The sequence below is a fragment of the Nerophis ophidion genome, linkage group LG19 (assembly GCF_033978795.1).
Source record: "Nerophis ophidion isolate RoL-2023_Sa linkage group LG19, RoL_Noph_v1.0, whole genome shotgun sequence".
NCBI lineage: Eukaryota > Metazoa > Chordata > Actinopteri > Syngnathiformes > Syngnathidae > Nerophis > Nerophis ophidion.
In genome coordinates, this window is record NC_084629.1 from 1,073,902 (window position 1) to 1,099,636 (window position 25,735).

The 25,735-nt window shown below is 37.9% G+C and overlaps 1 protein-coding gene across 7 annotated transcripts in view; it reads left to right on the plus strand.

Moving 5' to 3' along the window:
• LOC133537723 (unconventional myosin-XVI-like) overlaps window positions 1-25,735 on the plus strand; it is a 198,226-nt gene that overhangs the window by 116,112 nt on the left and 56,379 nt on the right. For all 7 annotated transcript variants that reach the window (XM_061878820.1, XM_061878815.1, XM_061878818.1 and 4 more), the window contains 3 exons: window positions 11,681-11,789; window positions 18,154-18,278; window positions 21,633-21,758. In XM_061878820.1, the coding sequence (XP_061734804.1) occupies window positions 11,681-11,789; window positions 18,154-18,278; window positions 21,633-21,758 (360 nt within the window). The remainder of the gene's footprint in view (window positions 1-11,680; window positions 11,790-18,153; window positions 18,279-21,632; window positions 21,759-25,735) is intronic.

Consider the following 25,735-nt stretch of genomic DNA (forward strand, 5'->3'; position numbering starts at 1 on the left):
AACCCTTTTTTGAAAGTACAGTACCGGTTTCAGTATAGGAAATAAAAGTGCGGAGGGTCAACAACTACTACGACTATTATTGATTCGGTGTAAGTCCTACAAGTCAATGCTACAATTGAATGGCGTAACACGGCGAATCATCAATAGAAAGAACCGCAACATGTGTGAGCTGCATTCTGTAAAACCACCAACGTAGCGTTGTTCATCATACCACTGAAGTCGGGGGTTAGGAGTCAACCTGTTAACCCCTTTGGGGTCTGCCACACCAACTCATTTATATCTGTCATCACTTATCATCTGAGCGCAGACACATGACTAATGCCTCTGCATCCATGCTCCACTTTGTCATGAGTCCCTCGACGCCATCTGCGTTCCCTCATCGCCTTGCGACACAATCAAAGCGCAGCTATTGCTTTTGTGGCAGCGCGGTTTCTCTCAAGAGATTTGCTTTTCAGGTATTTTTCACTTCACACTCTTGCCGTATACAACATTAGAGACAAATCTGCAATATAATACGATGTCCGGAAAATTCCGCCTCTGCAAAAATCAATTATAGTGTACTATTGGTATTTTTGAACTATATGTGTGTTGTTGTGTGTGGAGTAGAGTTGTTCTGATAAAGGGGACCACAAAAAATGGCATTAATGGCTTTATTTTTTACAAAAAAATTTACAGTACATTAAACATATGTTTCTTATTGCAATTTAGTCCTTAAATAAAATAGTAAACATACAAGACAACTTGTCTTTTATTAGTAATAAAGCAATCAAAGGCTCCTAATTTAACTGCTGACATATGCAGTAACATATTGTGTCATTTTCCAACTGGTAGAAAATGTATTTTTAATCTACTTGTTCATTTACTGTTAATATCTGCTTACTTTCTCTTTTAACATGTTCTATTTCCACTTCTGTTAAAATGTAATAATAACTTATCCTTCTGTTGTTTGATACGTTACATTAGTTTTGGATGATGCCACAAATTTGGGTATCAATCCGATACCAAGTAATTTCAGTATCATACATTGGTCATATTCAATGTCCTCGTGTGTCCAGGGACATATTTCCTAAGTTTATAAACATAATATAAATACAAATTTTGGGATGTTAAAAACTATCGATGTAATCATAGTAGTATCGACTAGATTGGCTATTTTACAGTGGATGTTAGGTGTAGATCCACCAATGGTGTTTGTTTATATTGTAGTATCCTTGAAGAGTTGGTGTCGCAGGGAATTCTGTGAATTTGTTCCATAGTGTTTATGTTGTGTTGCGGCGCAAATACTCTCCCAATATGTTTTTCTCATTGTTGTTTAGTGTAGTTTCACTATATGGCGCATGTTTATGACAGTGTTGGCATTGTTCATACGGGCCAACCTTAGCTTGACATGTATGGCTGTTGACTAAGTATGACCTTCATTCACATATGTGCAGTGTGTTCAAAGTTAAGATGATCGTCTTAATAATAGATCATCGGACATAGGTAAATCTTGGCTCGACTTTGGTAACTATAGACCGCTTGTTGCACATCCAATATAATAAGTCCGGGGTGCTGCGGTGTGTAGTGAGGCATGCTTAGGATGCGTAGTCCTAGATGGATGATACTTGAAATACATGTATTTTACTAGTCGCCGTAGAGATAAGGATTAGTGATCTCGAAATAGTTACAACATCATATGCTGACAGCTATTTCCTCATGCAGCTAAACATGCCAACAAAAATATTACATTATTAATGTTTTCTCATTAAGGCTGCTTCCTGGGCCCTGCGATGAGGTGGCAACTTGCCCAGGGTGTGCCTCGCAGCTGAGATAGGCTCCAGTGACCCCCCGCGACCCTGAAAAAGGGACAAGTGGTAGAAGATGGATGGCTACTTCCTGGTTCAATAAAATTAGGAAAAAAATGTCATATGGCCTTTTTAATTCTGATCATCATGAATACTTCCATCAACGACTCAAACCGCAAAAATAAATGTAGTGGATTTATTTGTTTTTGTTACATTGAGTAACTCGTCATGTTCACACTTTGACTTTAAAAAGGAGTAGAAAGTAGCAGAGCTTATTAAATTCGGAGCCCACCGGCTTCACAATGTAAACAAACGCAATTGGTGGATCTACACCTAACATCCACTGTAATGATACCAAGTACTATGATTATGTTGATATTTTTGTTGATTTTTTTTCTATTTATATTATGTTTATAAAGTCAGTAAATATCTCCCTGGACACATGAATATGACCAAGGTATGATCCTGTAACGACTTGGTATCAGATCGATACCCAAATTTGTGGTGTCATCCGAAAGTATTGTAAAGTATCAAACAACAGAAGAATAAATGATTTTTACATTTTAACAGAAGTGTAGCTAGAACGTGTTAAAACAGAAAGTAAGCAGATATTAACAGTAAATGAACAAGTAGATTAATAATTAATTTTAAACCACTTGTCCTTAATAATTTTGACAAAATAAGAGAATGGAAAATAACACAATATGTTACTGCATATGCCAACAGACTAAATTAGGAGCCTTTGTTTGCTTACTTACTAATAAAAGACAAGTTGTCTTTTATGTTCACTATTTTATTTAAGGACAAACTTGCAATAAGAAACATATGTTTAATGTACCCTAAGATTTTTTGTTTAAATAAAGCCAATAATGCCATTTTTTGTGGTCCCCTTTATTTAGAAAATTACCAAAAAGTATCTAAATCATTTTGGTACTAGTACCAAAATATTGGTATCAGGACAACACTACTCACAAGCCAACACGTTAAAGGTGTAAACATGTTTAAAATAAAAAAAAAACTAAACATTTTGCTGGGAAGGAATAGTAGATTTTGGGGAAATTAGTGGGAAATGATGTGGGCCAAATATGTCTATTAGGGAGTTAATATTTTATACAAGGTTGCAACTATTCTTTGGTCAAATAAATCCATATAAATAAATTATATAAAAACAGTTTTTACTATAAATAAGGGTAAACAATAATACGTATGTTAATAAGAATTAAAAGTGAATATTATTAATCACATAACATTTTTATAAAATTGTCTTCCTTTATTCAGATAAAAAGAAACCTGAAAAGAAAAATGTGAAGTGAATTATATTTATATAGCGCTTTTCTCTAGTGACTCAAAGCGCTTTACATAGTGAAACCCAATATCTAAGTTACATTTAAACCAGTGTGGATGGCACTGGGATCAGGTGCGTAAAGTGTCTTGCTCAAGGACACAATGGCAGTGACTAGGATGGCGGAAGCGGGAATCGAACCTTTAAACCCTCAAGTTGCTGGCATGGACACTCTACCAACTGAGCTATGCCGTCCTACAGATAAACACTAGAGAATACTACAAAATATACCCAAACATCTCCAAATAATTGTCATTAACTGTTATAAACTGGTTATTCCCAAAAGTCCATAGCTAATATTTCCATGGAAACACTCATTTCTTTAGTGCTCTCTTGTGAAGTCCTGTTTTCAAGTGTCCCTAATCGTGTGTCCTGTTTGTGTCAACAATTGTTGTCAGGGTTCAATCCTGTCAAAGTGTGTGTGAGTGTGTATACACTGCATCTAACTGTCAAGTGATGGCTTCATTCATGCAGCCAGGCCCCGCCATTGATAACTTCCACTTAGGCACGGAGGTGAATTGTGTGGACTTGCTTTACAGCCCACTCAGCCACACAAACACTGACAGACACACAAAAAATGAGATGCGCAGTCAGCTTTATGAGGAGGGTGTTTGTGGGAAGGCCAGCGTGAATCTGAAGACAAGTAGATGCAGCACTTGGAACTAGGGATAGACATCTGAACATTTGAACTGATACAGTACCAATTCCTGGTACCTTGGAATCGATACCGATACCAATTGTCGGTACTTTTGTGTGTGTTCATGTGGAAAGGGGTCATATTATGATTTGTTTTTTACATTTAAACACTTCCTTGGGGTGTAGATCTGGGGTCCCTAACCTTCTTTGCACCAGAGACCAGTTTAATATAGGCATTATTTTCACGGACCGGCACTCCACGTGTGGCGGATAAATACACCCCTCACCATGATGCTGAATTAATGGGAGCTCTGGGCTTGGTTCTTTGTGATAAGATGGTCCCCAGCAAGTTTACTGTGTACCACCGACCTGCTCAGGGATTGCTGGTAAAAATAGCCTTTGCTACAGTCTCACACATTGACATTAATGTGCAGTGTCCTACGTAATGTGTCAGACCACTCTTACTCTCAGGGATCAAAAGTCACTGGTCAATCTCAAATTCTTTCTGATGACACATTCTGTATGTTGAGTAAAAAGGACCATCAAGACAGAAAAGGAACATTATCAAGTTAAACTAAAGCTTTAGGAGACCAGTCTTACAGTGCGTTAATAGCAACATCTAGAAGAAGTCCAAATATCAAACGGGCAGAGACACCTTATTGAGTCCGAAAACAGACCCCACCCTGCCCAGAAAGGAATACATGCTCATTGTTCTAATACAGATAAGGTAAAAAGGGAGTACATCATACTCCCAATACACATTCCAACGCCTTCAAGGTAAGGCACAGAGTTTACTAGCGGACATAAAAATTCAAGCACAAAGTGTACACATGGGAAAACATTAGCTGCTTTAAACATGACTATGAATAAAGAAAGAACTCTTAAAAATACATATATATGTATGTATGTGTGTGTGTGTGTGTGTGTATATATATATATATATATATATATATATATATATTAGGGCTGTGAATCTTAGGGTGTCCCACGATTCGATTCAATATCGATTCTTGTCACGATTCGATAATATATTGATTTTTTTCGATTCGATTCTCTATTCAAAAACGATATTTTTCCGATTCAAAACGATTCTGTATTTATTCAATACATAGGATTTCAGCAGGATCTACCCCAGTCTGCTGACTTGCTAGCAGAGTAGTAGATTAAAAAAAAAAAGTTTTTATAATTGTAAAGGACAATGTTTTATCAACTAATTGCAATAATGTAAATTTGTTTTAACTATTAAACGAACCAAAAATATGAGTTATTTTATCTTTGTGAAAACATTGGACACAGTGTGTTGTCAAGCTTATGAGATGCGATGCAAGTGTAAGCCACTGTGACACTATTGTTCTTTTTTATTATTTTTATAAATGTCTAATGATAATGTCAGTGAGGGATTTTTAATCACTGCTATGCTGAAATTATAACTAATATTGATACTGTTGTTGATAATATTCATTTTTGTTTCATTACTTTTGGTTTGTTCTGTGATGTGTTTGTGTCTCCTCTCAATTGCTCTGTTTATTGCAGTTCTGAGTGTTGCTGGGTCAGGTTTGGTTTTGGAATTGGATTGCATTCTTATGGTATTGCTGTGAAATGGTTTGTTGGATTGGTTAAAAAAATAAAAATTAAAAATTAAAAAATAAAATTTTTTTTTTTAAAAATGAGAATCGATTCTGAATCGCACAACGTAAACAATTCGATTCGTATTCGAATCGATTTTTTCCCACACCCCTATATATATATATATATATATATATATATATATATATATATATATGTATATATATATATATATATGTATATATATATATATATATATATATATATATATATATATATACATATATATATATATATATATATGTATATATATATATATATATATATATATATATATATATATATATACATATATATATATATATATATATATATGTATATATATATATATATATATATATATGTATATATATATATATGTATATATATATATATGTATATATATATATGTATATATATATATATATATATATATATATATATATATATATATATATATATATATATATATATATATATATATATGTGTATATGTATATATATGCCCATTTTTCAAAAGCAATTACTTTGTTTATTTTAAATCTACCCTGTCCAGCCACTCAAGCAAATAATATTGTTGCTGTAGATGCCCATATCTTCTATACAGATGTACTTTAAAAAAGAGAAGTGTTGGACACTTCTCTCGTTGCCCTATTTGTATTTGACTTTATTAAAAGTTTGTGTAAATTTTTTTCAAACAAACCCAATTTTCTTTTAGGTAATAAAAAACATGTACCAGATTTGTGTGTCTTTTTAATAGAGGACTGTAGTAAATCATATAAGTGACACCCAATGTTAATTAAAAAAGTATTCGAATCGTGTGGTTCCCAAAGATTCACAGCCCTAGTAAGTACAGGTGCTGGTCATATTATTAGAATATCATGAAAAAGTTGATTTATTTAATTAATTCCATTTAGAAAGTCAAACTTGTTGAATGTATACATTCATTCCAAACAGACTGATACATTTCAAGTGTTTTTGCCAAAAAGGAGATGATTATAGCTGACAACCAATGAAAACCCTAAATTCAACATCTCAGAAAATTAGAATTTGGTGAAAAGGTCAGATATTGAAGACACCTGGTGCCACACTCTAATTAGCTAACTAACTCAAAACACTTGGAAAAGCCTTTAAATAATCTCTCGTTTTGATTCTGTATGACACACAATCATGGGGAAGACTGCTGACTTGACAACTGTCCAAAAGATGACCATTGATACTTTAAAAAAGGAGGGTAAGACACAAAAGGTCACTCCCAAAGAGGTTGGATGTTCCCAGAGCTCTGTGTCCAAGCACATTAATAGAGAGGTGAAGGGAAGACAAAGATGTGGTAGAAAAAAGTGTACAAGCAAGAGGGATAACCGCGCCCTGGAGAGGATTGTCAAACAAAACCGATTCAAAAATGTGGGGGAGATCCACAAAGAGTGGACTGCAGCTGGAGTCAGTGCTTCAAGAACCACCACACACCGATGTATGCAAGATATGGGCTTCAGCTGTCGCATTCCTTGTGTAAAGCCACTCTTGAATAAGAGACAACGTCAAAAGCGTCTCGCCTGGGCTCAAGACAAAAAGGACTGGATTGCTGCTGAGTTGTCCAAAGTTATGTTTTCAGATGAAAGTAAATTTTGTATCTCCTTTGGAAATCAAGGTCCCGGAGTGTGGAGGAAGACAGGAGAGGCACAGAATCCACGTTGCCTGAAGTACAGTGTCAAAATTATCGGTAATGGTCTGGGGTGCCATGTAATCTGCTGGTGTTGGTCCACTGTGTTTCCTGAGGTCTAGGGTCAATAAAGCAGTCTACCAGGAAGTTTGAGAACACTTTATGCTGCCTGCCGCGGACCAATTTTACGGAGGTGAAGATTTCCTTTTCCATCATGACTTGGCACCTGCACACAGTGCCAAATCTACCAGTACCTGGTTTAAGGACCATGGTATCCCTGTTCTTGATTGGCCTGCAAACTCACCTGACCTTAACCCCATAGAAAACCTAAGGGCTATTGTGAAGCGGAAAATGCGAGATGCCAGACCCAACAATGCTGAAGGCCACTATTAAAGCAACCTGGGCTCTCATAACACCTGACGAGTGCAACAGACTGGTGGACTCCATGCCACGCCGTATTGCTGCAGCAATTCAGGCAAAAGGAGCTGCAACTAAGTATTGATTGCCGTACATGCTGAAACTTTCCATGTTCATACTTTCCAGTTGGTCCACATTTCTAAAAAATATTTCTTGGTACTAGTCGTAACTAATATTCTAATTTTCTGAGATACTGAATTTGAGATTGTCTTTAATTGTCAGTACTAGTCATCAAAATTTAAAGAAATAAACATTTCAAATATATCACTATGTGTGTAATGAAATGATATAATATGTAAGTTTCACGTTCTGAATATAATTACTGAAATAAATCGACTTTTTCATGATATTCTAATAATATGAACAGCACCTGTATACTGTAGTCCTTACACCTTGGTGCAGGTATGCATCGTATTAGTGTCTTTCTGGTCCTTTTATTAGCGCCTACACGAACGGCAAGCCACCAGATGAAATCAGATGGGTACGGGTTGACACGTCTATACTCCCTTTATCGGCCATAAAACATAACGAAAACAGTGGGAATTTAGTGAGAGTTAAAAATAATGATTTGTTACGAAACAAATCCCAGATGCATGAATCAATTTGTGCAGCTTTCCCAAACCCTTTAACTCCTTGGACAAGCTCATAAATCTCTTTGCTTCTCAACTGGCTCGTTAGAATTCTATTAGTTGCCTACAGTATGTCAATTAAGGGCCCCCACTTAAGGACCACCCCTGGTCCCTGCTATCAGACCTGGTCTACCGATGAACATTATTATCTCAGCTGGTCTTTTTATGGCGCAGTCAAAGAAACGATTCATTGGCCAGTGCTTTACATTTCTTTTACTGCCCAAAACGTGAGCACAGCACAAGCTAAGCGAGAACGTTTTTCAACGTAGTTGAACAACTAATGATTGCGACGCAGTCTGTCCAAAGAGGAGCCATCGATCATAACAACATTTGTGGGCCATTAATGGCGCCTGTGGCGAAAGTGGAAGCCTGCATGCCGTCTCGCACTGTAACGGAGGACCGCTCATGGGGTCCTTGTCGATTAAACACACATTCATCTTGTCACCAGCTTGAACCTAAGGTTAACTCCTCATCTTTTTTTTTAATGAGATCTTTAATTCAGTGCAGCTCCTGCTAGTGTCTCGAATATATACTCATGGGAAAGGAAAATACAGTTGTTGACCATTAAGAAATAATAGAAATGATCTGTTCCAGCTGTTCTCACACTGTGCAGACCACGCGCCGTAATCTATTTTGCGTGAAGAAGCGCATGTAAAATGTCAAGGAATGTCAAGGCACTTTATATACAATTTTAACACAATCACTGGATCGGTTTGCAGCCGAGTGTGAAGCGACCGGAATGAGAATCAGCACTTCCAAGTCCGAGTCCATGGTTCTTGCCCGGAAAAGGGTGGAGTGCCATCTCCGGGTTGGGGAGGAGACCCTGCCCCAAGTGGAGGAGTTCAAATACCTAGGAGTCTTGTTCACGAGTGAGGGAAGAGTGGATCGTGAGATCGACAGGCGGATCGGTGCGGCGTCTTCAGTAATGCGGACGTTGTACCGATCCGTTGTGGTGAAGAAGGAGCTGAGCCGGAAGGCAAAGCTCTCAATCTACCGGTCGATCTACGTTCCCATCCTCACCTATGGTCATGACCGAAAGGATAAGATCACGGGTACAAGCGGCCGAAATGAGTTTCCTCCGCCGTGTAAAATAGGGATAGGGTGAGAAGCTCTGCCATCCGGGAGGAACTCAAAGTAAAGCCGCTGCTCCTTCACATCGAGAGGAGCCAGATGAGGTGGTTCGGGCATCTGGTCAGGATGCCACCCGAACCCCTCCCCTAGGGAGGTGTTTAGGGCACGTCCAACCGGTGGGAGGCCACGGGGAAGACCCAGGACACGTCTGGAAGACTATGTCTCCCGGCTGGCCTGGGAACGCCTCGGGATCCCCCCGGGAAGAGCTGGACGAAGTGGCTGGGGAGAGGGAAGTCTGGGTTTCCCTCCTTAGGCTGTTGCCCCCGCGACCCGAACTCGGATAAGCGGAAGAGGATGGATGGATGGATGGTATTCCTGCACCGTGACAAATAAAGAATACAATGGCACATTCACTAAATGGTCCCACTGGCTTGTTTTTAACTACGTTTTACTTTTGTTGCTGTATGTAAGACCAGAACTTTCCTCCAGAAGGTCTTATCTTTGTCCATGTGGTGTCAGATGGAACAAAAATGTAGCTGTTTGGCCACAATACCCAGCAATATGATTGGAGGAGAAAAGGTGAGGCCTTTAATCCCAGGAACACCACACCTACCGCCAAGCACGGTGGTGGTAGTATTATGCTCTGGACCTGTTTTGCTGCCATTGGAACTGGTGCTGTACAGAGAGTAATTGGGACATTGAAAAAAGAGGATTACCTCCAAATTCTTCAGGACAACCTAAAATCATCAGCCCGGAGGTTGGGTCTTTGGCGCAGTTGGGTGTTCCGACAGGACAACGACTCTGAACACACGTCAAAAGTGGTAAAGGAATGGCTAAATCAGTCTAAAAATAAGGTTTTAGAAAAGGTCTTCCCAAAGTCCTGACTTAAAGGCCTACTGAAACCCACTACTACCGACCACGCAGTCTGATAGTTTATATATCAATGATGAAATATTAACATTGCAACACATGCCAATACGGCTGGTTTTGTTTACTAATTAATTTTAGATTTCCCACAGAGTTTCTTGTTGAAAACGTCGCGGAATGATGATGCGTGTTAGTGACGTCTCGGGTTGTAGCGGACATATTAGTCCAGCACCACTTACGGCTAAAAGTCGTCTCTTTTCATCGCATAATTACACAGTAATTTAGACATCTGTGTTGCTGAATCTTTTGCAATTCGTTCAATTAATAATGGAGACTATAAAGAAGAATGCTGTTGGTGGAAAGCGGTGGATTGCCGCTGTCTTTAGCACCGAAACACAGACGGTGTTTCTTTGTTTGTTGTGAAGCTTTAACACAGAGCAGTCAAGCGAACATGTTTCTCTACGTCAACCAGCAAGTTTTTGGATGGGAAAATTGTGATATTAAGTCGGCTCTTACCGGAGACTTGAGTAGATTATGCGACCTCCTCCTCTAGCTGTCAAAAAGGTAGCTGTGATCTTGGCTCATCCATTGGCTTCTCTAAGAGACACTGGCGTTCACCGCAGCCCTCCGACTTTCAGGTATAACTTTATAATCTCACTAAAACACTATTAACACAATAAGCAGATAAGGGATTTTCCAGAATTATCCTAGTAAATATGTCTAATATCTGAATCGCTCACACTGTTGTCGCCTGGAGCCGTCGCCTTTTCTTTTTTTTTTAGTGCTTCACTCTAACTTTCCTCATCCAGAATCTTTTATCTTCGCTCAAATTAATGGGAAATTGTCGCTTTCTCGGTCCAAATTGCACTTGCTGCTAGTGGCTATGATTATAAACAATGTGAGGATGTGAGGAGTCCTACAACCCGTGACGTCACGCGCACATCGTCTGCTACTTCCGGTACAGGCAAGGCTTCTTTATTAGCGACCAAAAGTTGCGAACTTCATCGTTGATGTTCTCTACTAAATCCTTTCAGCAAAAATATGGCAATATCGCAAAATGATCAAGTATGACACATAGAATGGACCTGCTATCCCCGTTTAAATAACGAACTCTCATTTCAGTAGGCCTTTAAATGTGTGGACAATGCTGAAGAAGCAAGTCCTTGTCAGAAAACCCAAACATTTAGCTGAGCTGCACCAATTTTCTCAAAAGGAGTGCTCAAAAATTCAACCAGAAGCTTGTGGATGGCTACCAAAAGCGCCTTATTGCAGTGAAACTTTCCAAGGGACATGTAACCAAATATTAACATTGCTGTATGTATACTTTTGACCCAGCAGATTTGGTCACATTTTCAGTAGACCCGTAATAAATTAATAAAATAAACACATTTTATGAATGTTTTTTGTGACCAACAAAGTATGTGCTCCAATCACTCTATCACAAAAAAATAAGTGTTGTAGAAATTTTTGGAAACTCAGGACAGCCATGCCAATATGTCCTTCACAAGTGTATGTAAACTTTTGACCACGACTCTATACATCTCATGTTTGTCAAATTGTACTGTAGTGGGATTTTACAACCCACTTTGTAATTAGGTTTTACCTGTAAAATGTCACTAAATGTCCGTCTGTCGTCTCTAATTCAGTTTTCATTTGTCTTTTCTTGAAGGCCGGGGTTGATGTGCTCCTGCAGGACGTCGACGGGCACATTCCTTCGGACTACGCCTCAGAGGGAACCGAGAGCAGTTATATTCTCCGAAAACACCTGGAGGAAAATGGTAAAGCCCCCTGGCTGCCACTCTTTCTGCCATCAGTCCTCCTCTATGGGTTAAAAGGGAATAGCACTTTTTGGGAAATTGTGCCCATCATTCACAATCATTATGATGTTACTTTATTTTTATTTTATTTTCAAAATATTAAATAAACGCGATCAAAAGTCCGCTTACAATGAAGGCTATAGTAGCCACGCAATTCCGCCTACAGAGCCCTTAAAAAAACATCCAAACGCCTCCCTTGGGGTTTTATATACATGATGTACACTGCATAAACTGAAATCTAAGTAAGATGAAATATCTCAAATAAGGGTGATATTTGCTTATTTTCCGTCTGATAAGATAATTATCGTTGATGTTCTCTACTAAATTAGTGTTTTACTTGTTTTAAGGTTTTTGGTCCTAAATTATCTCAGTAAGATATTGAAGCTTGTTGCTGAGATTTTATGACCTATATTGAGTAAAATATGCTTGAAACTAGAACATCAAGTGTTGTAAAGCTGTGTCATTAACACTCAGAAGTATAAAACTACTTTTTTAAAGTAAAAATTTCTTACTTGAAGCATGAAAAACAAAAATCATGATGCCGAGCGCATATCATTATGTCAAGGTAATGGCACTGGCATTTTCTTAATTTAAGAATATTTTTTGACATATTGAGCCAAAAGGTCTTATTTGTTTTTCTACCAAGAAAAGTGCACTTGTTATTAGTGAGAATAACGTATTTCCTTGCAAGCCGCTGGGCATGCAATATGCGCCAGTCTTGAATTACGGCCAGGTATAACTCACTCCCCATATTATTGAGCGCATGCTTACTTTTACCGCCGGGTCAAATTTGTGACGTCACGAGAGACCCGCCCCCTGCCGTCATTTTATAATGGCGGTGGAGTTTGTTTTTTTGCTTTTACTATGTGTAAACCAGGGGTCTTGTTCCACAGCCATACAGATCACACTAATGGTTGTGATATAAAAAAACTTCAACACGCGCCACACTCTGTGAACCCACATTAAACGATGACAAACACACTTCTGGAGAACATATGCCCTGCAACACACCACAAACGCAACACAACACCTACCCACAATGCAATGCATCCACGACTCCTGGCTACACCGTCCATACACCCGCTGGCACCAAACCCCCCCACACCCTCCGTGCGTTGGTTGAGGTGGGCGGGGTTGGGGGCGCGTGTATAATAGCCAAGAGTCACGGATACACGGCATTATGGGTAATCCCTATGCTGCGTTTATAATGTGCCACAGAGCCAATGCTCTCCAGAAATGCGTTTGGTTTGGGTTCACAGAGTGTGGCGCATATTAGTAAGAGTTTTAAAGTTGTTTATATCACAACCATCAGTGTAAAAGGTATGGCTGTTGACCAAGTATGCATTGCAATTTTGTTTAAGAAACAGTGAAATGCATGCGTCCGGCCGGCACGCAGACAGTATGGTGTAAAAGTGAGTGCGATGACATGCTCTACAGCACCGGGTCGCGGACGTAGAATCATTTTTTATTATTTTTTTTTTTTAATCACACTCAATTTTTTACTGCATGCCATTGGTAAGCGCAGGGGTGAGAAGAGGTTTTAAAATTATTAGCGCCTGCTTACTTCTACCGCATGCTTTGAATAAGCGCAGGAGTGAGAAGAGGTTTAAATTAATTAGCGGCCCGGCGGCTATTCAAGGAAATACGGTATACTTATTTTAAAGTATTTTGGAGTTAATTGAGGTTAGCTAATTTTACTTGTTTTGGAAAGTCTTGACAAGCCAAATGTTCTTGTTCTATTTGCAGATAATTTTCCTTAGTTCAAGAAAAATACACCTAATTTTTTTATTTTTTTAATTGTTTTTGAACACTGACTTTTTGCAGTGTAAGTATTTATGTAATGTAGTAGAAGGGCACATTTATAATAAAATTTAATATTTACGTATTTTGATCATTTGGAGCATACGCGGGGTATTATTTTCGAAAATGCATCACATTTGCTTTTTTTTCTTCATCACTGATTATTACGTACTGCAGAGCTCATGAGAGCCAACAAACATAGTAAAACATAACTTACTGTACAATGTCTGCTGTCATTAATATGCAGACTGCAGTGCTGTCCATATATTCATATTTAGAGAATGTTTGTGTTTAAAGAATGTCTTATAATCCTCACGAAGAAACGAGGTGGGCCGTGGGGGGATCTAAGCGTCTTTTCGTGTCATTCTGGCCGATTTCGGGTCCTAAATGGCTTTCAAAGTGTACCATCTTGTCGGAATACCTACAGTACAGGCCAGAAGTTTGAACACACCTTCTCATTTAATGTGTTTTCTTTATTTTCATGACTATTTATATTGTAGATTGTCACTGAAGGCATCAGAACTATGAATGAATACATACAAAAAAAAGGTGAAACAACTGAAAACATGTTGTATATTCATGTTTCTTCAAAATAGCCACCCTTCGCTGAGATTATCTTTTTGCACACTCGTGGCATTCTCTAGATGAGCTTCAAGAGGTAGTCACCTGAGATGTTTTTCACTTCACAGGTGTGCTTGAAGCTCATCCAGAGAATTCCAAGAGTGTGCAAAGCAGTAATCAGAACAAAGGGTGGCTATTTTGAAGAAATTAAAATATAAAACATCATTTCAGTTATTTCACCGTTTTCTGTTAAGTACATAACTCCACGTGTTCATTCATAGTTTTGATGCCTTCAGTGACAATCTACAATGTAAATAGTCATGAAAATAAAGAAAACACATTGAATGAGTAGATGTTGTGTCCAAACTATTGGCTTGTACTGCACATATGTAGACTTCTTCTGTGCAGGTGAGAGGCATGATTTATGATATGATGAACTTCCAGGGAGAAAGGAAGCGAGGAAGCAGCAGACCACTCTGTGATGTAAACATAGGTACACACAGAAGTGATGAGGGCGCCGCTATAAATAGTTTGTCTGCGTTAGCACTTTTAATAACAATATCACTACTACTTGGTTAATATTCAAGTCATGTTTTTTTGGGGGGTGGATTTTTGAATAGCTATTTATTGGATTTCATGGGTGAAATAGTGGAGCTCCCATTGGCTCAGCTGTAAACAAACTTTTATTTTCGTGTATTTAATATTTAGAATGCATTAAAAAAAATACATCCGTCATGTCTTTCATGATTGTGAACGAAATTCCACAAAAAAAGTGCAGTTCCCCTTTTATGTTGAACAGTTTGTAACAACTATGCCTCTGGGCAAAAATCTGGTTAGTGACATGTAAAATAATAATCCCCCCACATGCAGGCCATACATGAAGCTGCAGACCCTTAAGAGTTGTGAAGAGCGCGAAAGATAAAAGCACACACACACACACACACTCACACACACTCTTGTATTTGATACCTTCTAGAGACCTCCGAATAAGGCCTAACTCTTTAGGACCATGTTTTCTTGATTTATTTATTTTTTTTAATTTTTTTTTTTATTCCTATCCAGCTTCTCAGGCAAATCATATAGCTTATGTAGACGCCCATATCGGCTGTTCAAATTTACTTTACAAAAGAGAAGTGTAGGATACTTCTCTTGTTGCCTTTTTTGAAATTGACTTTATTAAGATTTGTATTTACAATTTTAATAATATATACATAATATGCAAATATTTATAAAACTTGATAGTAGTAAAAAAATTAGTTGGAATTTTACAAGAAAAAGGTCACAATTTCACAAGAAAACTTTGAATTTTGGCAGTATTATAATAAGTCGCAAATCAAAAGTTTAAACGAAAAACTGAACATTTGTGTAATATCATGATAAAAATTGGAATTTTGTTCAATAACAGTTGGAATTTTACAAGAAAAAGCTTAACATTTTGGCAATTCAATGAAAAAAGTCATACTTTTACTTGAAAAAGTCACAATTTTATAAGAACACTTAAAAATGTTGGCAATATTATAATAATAATCGGAATTTTACTAGGCAAAATTATGACAAAAGTCATTATTTTACTCAAAAAAAGTCACTATTTTACAACAACAAAAACATTGGCAATATTGTAATACAAGTCTGAATTTTATATGACAAATGTTGCCATTTTGCATTAAAAAGTAATCATTTTACATAAAGTACTTTTACATAAAAAAGTAATAATTTTTCCAGAAAATACTGCAATATTACAGAAAACGAAAGAATATGAGAAATTGTTCCCCTTTTTATGAGAAAAAAGTCGACACTGTCAGAATAAAAATGTGAGAATAAAAATGTGAGAAAAAGACTGCTTTTAGTTTATTTTTTTAAACATTTTTTTTGTTTTTATTTATTGTGGGTATTTGTTTTTATTCATTATTTTCTTCAAGTTATTGCAGTATATCTCTGTATACATATTTATGTTATATTTTTTTATTTTGGCCAAAGGGGGGTGCATTCGAATTTTAAATTAAAATTTCTTACACACACTCGTTATTACATATGTCAACCACAGGGGGAGCACTTCAAATTTTTTACACACTTTTTATTTCATATGTTGACCAGAGGGGGAGCACTTTTAAAACCGACACAGTCAATTGGAATTTTTTTTCCTTTTTGAGACCACCCTAATTTTGATAGATTTCACCATCAGGGGTGCAAATGAGACATTCTCTATTAGATGCAATGGTTTTCCGTATTGGGACCATGATTCCGGTCCTAAGTTGTTCACCGGTCCTCATATGGAAGGTACTTTTCCTTATTAATGTCTCAAGAAGGGTGGAAAGACAAGAACACACACGCGCGTACACACACACACACACACACACACACACACAGCGTCTCTTTCTGCATTTAATTTATGGGTACTTCACTCTGCTTTTGTTGGGCCTTGGCGTGATCAAACCCTTTCTTAAACAACCTCCCCCTTCCACTACTACAACTTCCATGCGCTACACATGGCGTTGTGGGCCTCTGTTGCTATGGAAACGTTGTCTTACTCACTTGATCCACATCAAATTTGTGGGGGCAATGAACGGGCATGTACATCTACTAACCCAGTAACATGCATTAGACGAGTTCCACACTGTATTAATTAGTAAGTCTAAATACATTAATACATATACACAATATTCCTCAAATAGTGCCTTTCCTAGTAGGTGCAGCAGCTTAAGAAAACTTTAAAAGGGTAATCATTAATTGTTTGTGTTAAGGGTATCATTTAAATTAAGTCACATGTTTTTATTTTAATGTTTGAGATATATGCTCATTTTAGTGGACGCAGCCTTATAACAGAACACAAAAAATAAAAAATAGGAACAAAATCATATTTACAGATGTATTGGACAACTCTCCTAAAAATAAAAATATTTTATTTTTTTAAAAAGCGTAAACTCAAATCTATAGTACTATTTATTTGGCATATAACAAATGGAAACAACCCAGCAATATGTTTGGACGAGAAAAGGTGAGGTTTTTAATCCCAGGGACACCATACCTACCGTCGAGCATGGTGGTGGTAATATTATGCTCTGTGCCTGTTTTGCTGGTGAAGAAACAAGTCAATGTCAAAACAAACAATACATTTAGCTGAACTGCACCAATTATGTCAAGAGGAGTGATCAAAGATTCAACCAGTAGCTTGCCAAAAGCTGGTAAATGGCTACCAAAAGTGCCTTTTAGCAGTGAATCTTGCAAAGTGACATGCAATCCAATATTAAGATGGCTGTATGTATACTTTTGACCCTGCAGATTTGGTCACATTTTCAGTAGACCAATAATAAATTCATAAAAGAACCAAACGTCAAATAACAAATGGAACCAACATATAAATAAATAACAAATACCAGGCCAAAAATGTTAAAATTATTCGATTAAAAAAAAAGTTTGCTGTAGTGACTTAATAAAGTATTATTGTACTTGTGCATATTATTTGTATTATCCGTTTAAATTATTATTATTGTTGTTTTTAATAAAACATTTTTATGACTTGTAAATAAATATGTTTTTACTATCATAGCATAATGATTGTAATATATACAGTAGACAATATAGTGTTAATTAAAACAACCTTATCATTATGAGATTATTATAATTAGCAGTAGTGAAAATGGTAAATAAAACGGTTTTAAGTTTGAATTAAAAAATATATTAAAATTGTAATTATTATTATTGTCGTTGTTTTCCTTTAAGAACCTGTCCTAAATTAAAAACAAATGTGATATGTCAACAAACAAACATATTTATCATCTGTACCGCCCATTTGTCAGCTCTCCTAAGGCTAAGAGCAAATATAGATTGACCGATCGACTGCTAATAAAAACAGCCTCTATCAGCTCAGTCTTATTTGTGAGGTCATGAAGTTATGTTTACTTGTGTGTTACTTACAGTACAAGTGCTCAGATTTGTCCCATTTTTGTCCCATGTTTTTTGCCAGGTGTGGATGTGTCATCAATCCACACCGTGAGGTCGCAGAGATCCAACATCATGTTGTCTGATGTGAAGCAGCTTGTGGCCGCGGGGGCCGATCTCAATCAACCCAATGACGATGGAGTCACCTTGGTAAGTCTCCTTGTGTCCTAACGAGGCTTGTATGGTATACCGGTATTAGTGAAGTACAGCGATACTAATGAATCCTATTCCGTACTATACCGCCTCTAAAAAGTACCGGTCCCCCACCCGTCGTCGTCACGTCGTGTCACGCAGACTCGGCAGCGCACACACACATGGAAGACTTACAAGCAGACACAGTGTAAAGACAGAAAAGGGAGAACGGACAAATTTTGGCTTAGTAACTAAAGATAAAGGTGAAGTTATAACACTGAAACGCTTCTTTCGACATCCTAATGTCTGTCCGCTGTCAGCAGTGTTGTAACTACATGAAAATCACTAATCCTTGTCTCCATGGAGATATATCAGATATACCGTATTTCCTTGAATTGCCGCTGGGGCGCTAATTAATTTAAAACTTCTTCTCACTCCTGCGCTTACCAAAGGCATGCGGTAAAAGTAAGCATGCGCTAATTATTTTAAAACCTCTTCTCACTCCGGCACTTACCAAAGGTATGCATTAAAAATTGGAGTGTGATGTAAGCTTGGACCTTAAATCCTACTGAATAGCTCTTAATCTTCGTCCCTTTATGCGATTACAAATTACCGGTATTGAAATCAGCCTCTTCCATTTTAAAAATGGTAAATGGTAAATGGGTTGTACTTGTATAGCGCTTTTCTAACCCTTTTTAAGGAGCCCAAAGCGCTTTGACGGTATTTCCACGTTCGCCCATTCACACACACATTCACACACTGACGATGGGAGCTGCCATGCAAGGCGCTCACCAGGACCCATCAGGAGCAAGGGTGAAGTGTCTTGCCCAAGGACACAACGAACGTGACTAGGATGGTACAAGGTGGGGATTGAACCAGTAACCCTCAGATTGCTGGCACAGCGAGTCTACCAACTTCGCCACGCCGTCCCCAATGATGACAGGGGAAGTGTCACTCGTGACGTCACCAGTTTGACCAGGTGGTAATAATAAGCATGCGCTAATTATTTTGGGAAGCGAGTTTGACCCGGCAGTAATTCAAGGCAGGCGCATACTATATGCCCTGCGGCAATTCAAGGAAATATGGTATTTATTTCAAATATCACCCCTTTAGGACGAGTGATACCTATACATGCTTCACTATTGTCAGGTTTAAACGCTGATGACATCTATTAAACAGACAAGAAGCAAGGAATCATGCAGAGACAGAATTAAATTTTGCTCAATTGAGGAGAGACATTTTTGGGCTGTATTCTAGTTACAGAACCAAACTATGCCCTAAAGTCCAGCTCACGTGCTTCCTCTATTTATGTGGGAGGTCCCTGGTTACATCACTGAAGCTGCCGCTGAAGGAAGGGTGTAATCTCAACAGCTCCAGTTAGACACAATATATGACTATTAATGAAATGCAAATGTGTTGATACTCGTGATATCGCCCTGTCTCTGATTTGTCTGCGTCACGGCACATGATGTTCGGCGTTGGCAGTCAGCAGGCCGATTCTTGAAAAAAAACACTGATACGAGATTGGCTTTGCACAGATAAAAAAATTACAACTTCAGCACAATTGATAATAACTATCGCAACGGCCCTTAAGCAAAAGAGTTGTGTGATACTGTATACATACTTATTCTGACAACTACACACTGCAGCCATGACAGTGGATTCGATAAAAAAAGGTCTATCGTTGATAAAGTCAAGACAAGATTTCATTATGTCCGATAATTAACCAGGAAGATGATCCTCTTAACTTTGAACACACGACACACAGGTGAATGAAGGGCATACTTTGTCAACAGCCATGCATGTCACACTCAGGGTGGCCGTATGAACAATGCCAACACTGTTATAAACATGTGCCATATAGTCAAACCACACTAAACAACAATGACAAACACATTTTGGGAGAATATTTGCACCGCAACACAACATAAACACAACACTGTTGTTGTGGCTTGTGCAGCCCTTTGAGACACTGGTGATTTAGTGCTATACAAGTAAACATTGATTGATTGATTGATTGATTGATTGATTGAGAACAAATACCCAGAATTCCCTGCAGCACCAACTCTTCCGGGACGCTACAATATAAACAAACGCCATTGGTGGATCTACGCCTAACATCCACTGTAATAATACCATTTACAGGAGCGTATCTAGTCGATACCACGATGATTCCATCGATATTTTTTAGCATTACAATATTTTCTTTCTTTTTTGGGAATTTATATTGTGTTTGTAAACCTTAGGAAATATGTCCCTGGACACATGAGGACTTTGGATATGACCAATGTATGATCCTGTAACTACTTGGTATCGAATTGATACCCAAATTTGTGGCATCATCCAAAACTAATGCAAAGTATTAAAGAAAAGAAGAATAAGTGATTATTAAATTTGAACAGAACTGTAGATAGAACATGTTAAAAGAAAAAGTAAGCTGATATTAACAGTAAATGAACAATAAGTTTGATAATAATTTTCTACCACTTGTCCTTAATAATTTTGATAAAATAATAGAATGATAAATGACACAATATGTTACTGCATACATCAGCAGACTAAATTAGGAGCCTTTGTTTGTTTACTTACTACAGTATTCTTCGGAATATAAGTCGCTCCGGAGTATAAGTCGCACTTGCCGAAAATGCTTAATAAAGAAGGAAAAAAATCATGTATAAGTCGCACCTGGAGTATAGGTCGCATTTTTGGGTGAAATTTATTTGATAAAACCCAACACCATGATTAGACATTTGAAAGGCAATTTAAAATAAATAAAGAATAGTGAACAACAGGCTGAATAAGTGTACGTTATGACGCATAAATAACCAACTGAGAAGGTGCCTGGTATGTTAACGTAACATATTATGGTAAGAGTCATTCAAATAACTATTAACATATAGAACATGATATAATTTACCAAACAATCCGTCACTCCTAATCGCTAAATCCGATTAAATCTTATACGTCTAGTCTCTTACGTGAATGAGCTAAATAATATTATTTGATATTTTACGGTAATGTGTTAATAATTTCACACATAAGTCGCTCCTGAGTATAAGTCGCACCCCCGGCCAAAGTATGAAAAAAACTGCGACTTATAGTCCGAAAAATACGGTACTGAAAGACAAGTGGTCTTGTATGTTCACAAATTTATTGAAGGACAAACTTGCAATAAGAAACATATGTTCAATGTACCCTAAGATTTTTTTGTCAAAATAAAGTAGATCATGACATTTTTTATGGTCCCCTTTATTTAGAAAGGTACCGAAATATATTTTGCTACCCGTACCAAAATATTGTTAACAGGAAAACACTAGTCCTATCTACTTTTCAGTGAAATTGATCTAACTTACATTGTCTGTTTTTTCCAAGCTTCACATAGCATGCGCTAGTGGCTATCGGGACGTGGTGGCCGTGCTGTTGGACAACGGGGCCGACCCTCATCCTGTGGCCAACAACTTTTGGAGCCCTCTTCACTTGGCTGCTAAATATGGACAGGTAAAAAAAAAAAAAAATAAAGCTTCAGCCATCTCCATTGATCCAATGTCATTGGCATAATAAGGGAATTATTGATGTATCCTTGCTGTGAGGAAGTGGCTTGCAGTCACTCTGGACGCTTTCTGATAAACTGCTCCTTACTGATCCAATATTGATCGCAGACTGCACAGTGTATGGATTTTGCTGCTGCATTTTAGATTAGCTCTCTAAAAGTCGCAGGGAACATTTTACTGATGACGTGGGGAGGAGAGCTGACAGGGCCGATATAATCTGATTCCACGAAGGAAAAGTACCGGATCTTGCTGTCTCATCGTGATTTTTAATTACGTTTCTGGGCTTTATGCCTGTCTGCTGACAAAGAGAATATATGCATTTTTAGAATCACTCCCGACTTATCTTGCTGCCTGAAAGAGACCTTTTCTTTCTTTGATATTAAATGTTCTACACAAGATTGCAATTTTTTGCGTAAGAAACATTTTATATATATATATATATATATATATATATATATATATATATACATATATATATATATATATATAATATATGTATGTATGTACGTATGTGTGGGAAAAATCACTACTTCATCTCTCCAGAACTGTTTCATGAGGGGATCCCCCAATCATCAGGAGATTTTAATGGAAGTATTCACATACAATGGTTTATATAGGGCACAGAGTGGGTGGGTACAGGCAGGCCTAGGGGCGTGGTGATTGGCTCATGTGTTACCTAGGAGATGTTTCCATCTGTGACGGCATGTTGATATGATTTCACTCCGCTTGTTGAGGGATGACAGGTCTGGATGACATATAATAAACAGTTTCTCTTTTAAGCATCTTTTATTACCACTGTTGTAAGGTGTGCTGGATGCAAGGATTTGGTTATTGAATATTCAACATTATTGTCTTTGAGGTTCCAAATTTGCTTGCTATATATATATATATATATATATATATATATATATATATATATATATATACATACAGTCGTGTTCAAAAGTTTACATACACTTGTAAGGAACATAATGTCATGGCTGTCTTGAGTTTCCAATCATTTCTACAACTTTTTTTTTTGTGATAGTGTGATTAGAGCACATACTGGTTGGTCACAAAAAACATTCATGAAGTTTGTTTTTTTTATGGATTTATTATGAGTCTACTGGAAATGTGACTAAATCTGCTGGGTCAAAAGTCAATGCAATAGGGCACTTTTAGTAGCCACCCACAAGCTTCTGGCAAGTTTTTGGTTGAATTTTTGACCACTCCTCTTGACAAAATTGGTGCAGTTCAGTTAAATGTGTTGGCTTTCTGACATGGACTTGTGTCTTCAGCATTATCCACCTGTTTAAGTCAGGACTTTGGGAAGGCCATTTCTAAAACCTAATTTGTAAGCTGATTTAGCCATTCCTTTACCACTTTTGACGTGTGTTCGGGGTTATTGTCCTGTTGTAACACCCAACTGCGCCCAAGACCCAACCTTCGGGCTGATGATTTTAGTTTGTCCTGAAGAATTTGGAGGTAATCCTTCTCTTTCATTGTCCCATTTCCTGTCTGTAAAGCACCAGTTCCATTGGCAGCAAAACAGCAAGCACTCATTCTCTAACGGGTGACTTTTCAAATGATGCTACAAATTAGTAGTGCCACTACTTTTAGTAGCAACGCTTTTGCCGCATACTTGACATATTACGGTTGTCTTTTTGACATATTCCCGCTTGAAGCCAAACCACCGCCAGACGATGGACCCTGTGTTGTTTTTCTTGGTATTTAATTATTCTTCCTCCATTTGTTACCAGATTCGTACCTTCTCTCTCTCGTAATACCACTCGCACCGCTCCCCTTGCACCATCTGCCACTGCTAATGTTATGCATGCCACTACCTCTCTGCTCGGAGAGGGTGTATATGATTTTGCACGCACGACAGTATCTGACGTATGTAACAAAGTGTGCTTGTCTTATCTCTCTGTGAGAAGGAGAGAAAATAAAGAGTGGGAAGAGCCTGTAGCGTAATGCCCGCAGCTAAAAGCACTGTGAGGTCGAATACTCAAATACTCACTATATTGTCATTTTCTATATCGCACAGAGACAAACCAATGATATATCGAGTATATTCGAGATATCGCCAAGCTTTAGTTCAAACCCCGGCCGAGTCGTACCCAACACTTTAAAGGGTAACATTTAACAATTTCCAAAGGGTTAAAACCAATAAAAATCAGTTCTTAGTGGCTTATTTTATTTTTCAAAGATTTTCTCAAAATTTTACCCATCACGCTATATACCGAAAAACGGCTTCAAAGTGCCTGATTTTCACCATCGGTATATCCACCTGTCCATTATCCTGTGACGTCACAGCGTGAAACCACCAGAAACAAACATGGCGGATAGCACAGAAAGGTATAGCGATAGTAACTCGGATTCAGACTCGGATTTCAGCGGCATAAGCGATTCAACAGATTACGCATGTATTGAAACGGATGGTTGGAGTGTGGAGGCAGGTAGCGAAAACGAAATTGAAGAAGAAATTGAAGCTATTGAGCCATATCGCTTTGAACCGTATAAAAGCGAAACCGACGAAAACCACATCACCTACAGCGACACGGGAGGAAGCGAGGACAAATTTGTCGATCGCCTTCTAACCATCGATTGGTATGTGTTTGTTTGGCATTAGGGAAAGGCGAGAGGGAGAGAGAGAGCAAAAATTCAAAAACAAATCTGTCTGGAGCCGCAAAAAAATAAAAGCCATATTACCTACAGATAGTGTGTCATGAGATATACATTTAATTAAGAAGACTTAAAGGAAACTAAATGACCTCAAATATAGCTACAAATGAGGCATAATGATGCAATATGTACATACAGCTAGCCTAAGTAGCATGTTAGCATCCATTAGCTTGCAGTCATGCCGTGACCAAATATGTCTGATTAGCACACTACACATAAGTCAATAACATCAACAAAACTCACCTTTGTGCATTCATGCACAACGTTAAAAGTTCGGTGCATCTGCTTTGAGTGTCGCAGGATATCCACACATTCTTGCCATCTCTGTCGTAGCATAGCTATCGTCGGTAGAGTGTGCGGAACAAACGAGGGACTTTCGCATCTTTTGGCCACTGGTGCAACTTGAATCCGTCTCTGTTCGTGTTGTTACACCCTCCGACAACACACCGACGAGGCATGATGTCTCCAAGGTACGGGAAAACAGTCGAAAAAACGGAAAATAACAGAGCTAATTTGATCTGGTGCGTGTAATGAGATTGAGAAAATGGCGGATCGCTTCACGTTGTGACGTTACGGGTGAAAAGTCATCGCTCAGACAGGCTATCAATTGAAAGGCGTTTAAATCTCCAAATTCACCCTTTTAGAGTTCGGAAATCGGTTAAAAGAACATATGGTCTTTTTTCTGCAACATCAAGGTATATATTGATGCTTACATAGGTCTTGTGATAATGTTCCCCTTTAAAAATAGAACCCATTACCACCCTGCTTGGCACTCAGCATCAACAGTTGGAATCGGGGTTTACATCACCATAATGATTCCCGAGCTCGGCCTCCGCTTCTGCTCACTGCTCCTCTCATATCCCAGGAAATGGGTCAAATGCAGAGTCATTTCACCACACTTAGTGTGTGTGGTTACCTCTTCACTGTTTAGGATTTTTTAGTATGTGTAAATGACATTTACCTGCTAGCAGTTTGCAGTTTTTTTTATCCATTCCTCCATCCATTTTCTTTGTTTATGTCCCACTTAAAAAAAAAATCATTAAAGCTGTTTACATGAAAGTTAAGCGGTGTTATGTTTTGTTTCCATACAAGATTGAAAATGAACTACACTGTGATCCTAAAACCGAGGTACGTACCAAAGCGTGTTAACAGCGTACCGTTACACCCCTACTCCTTCTTTTTCGGTGCCATATGACATCATAGCTGCATGCTAATGTGAGGCCATAACAAACGGTTGCCTGGAAACACCGTCAGCCAACT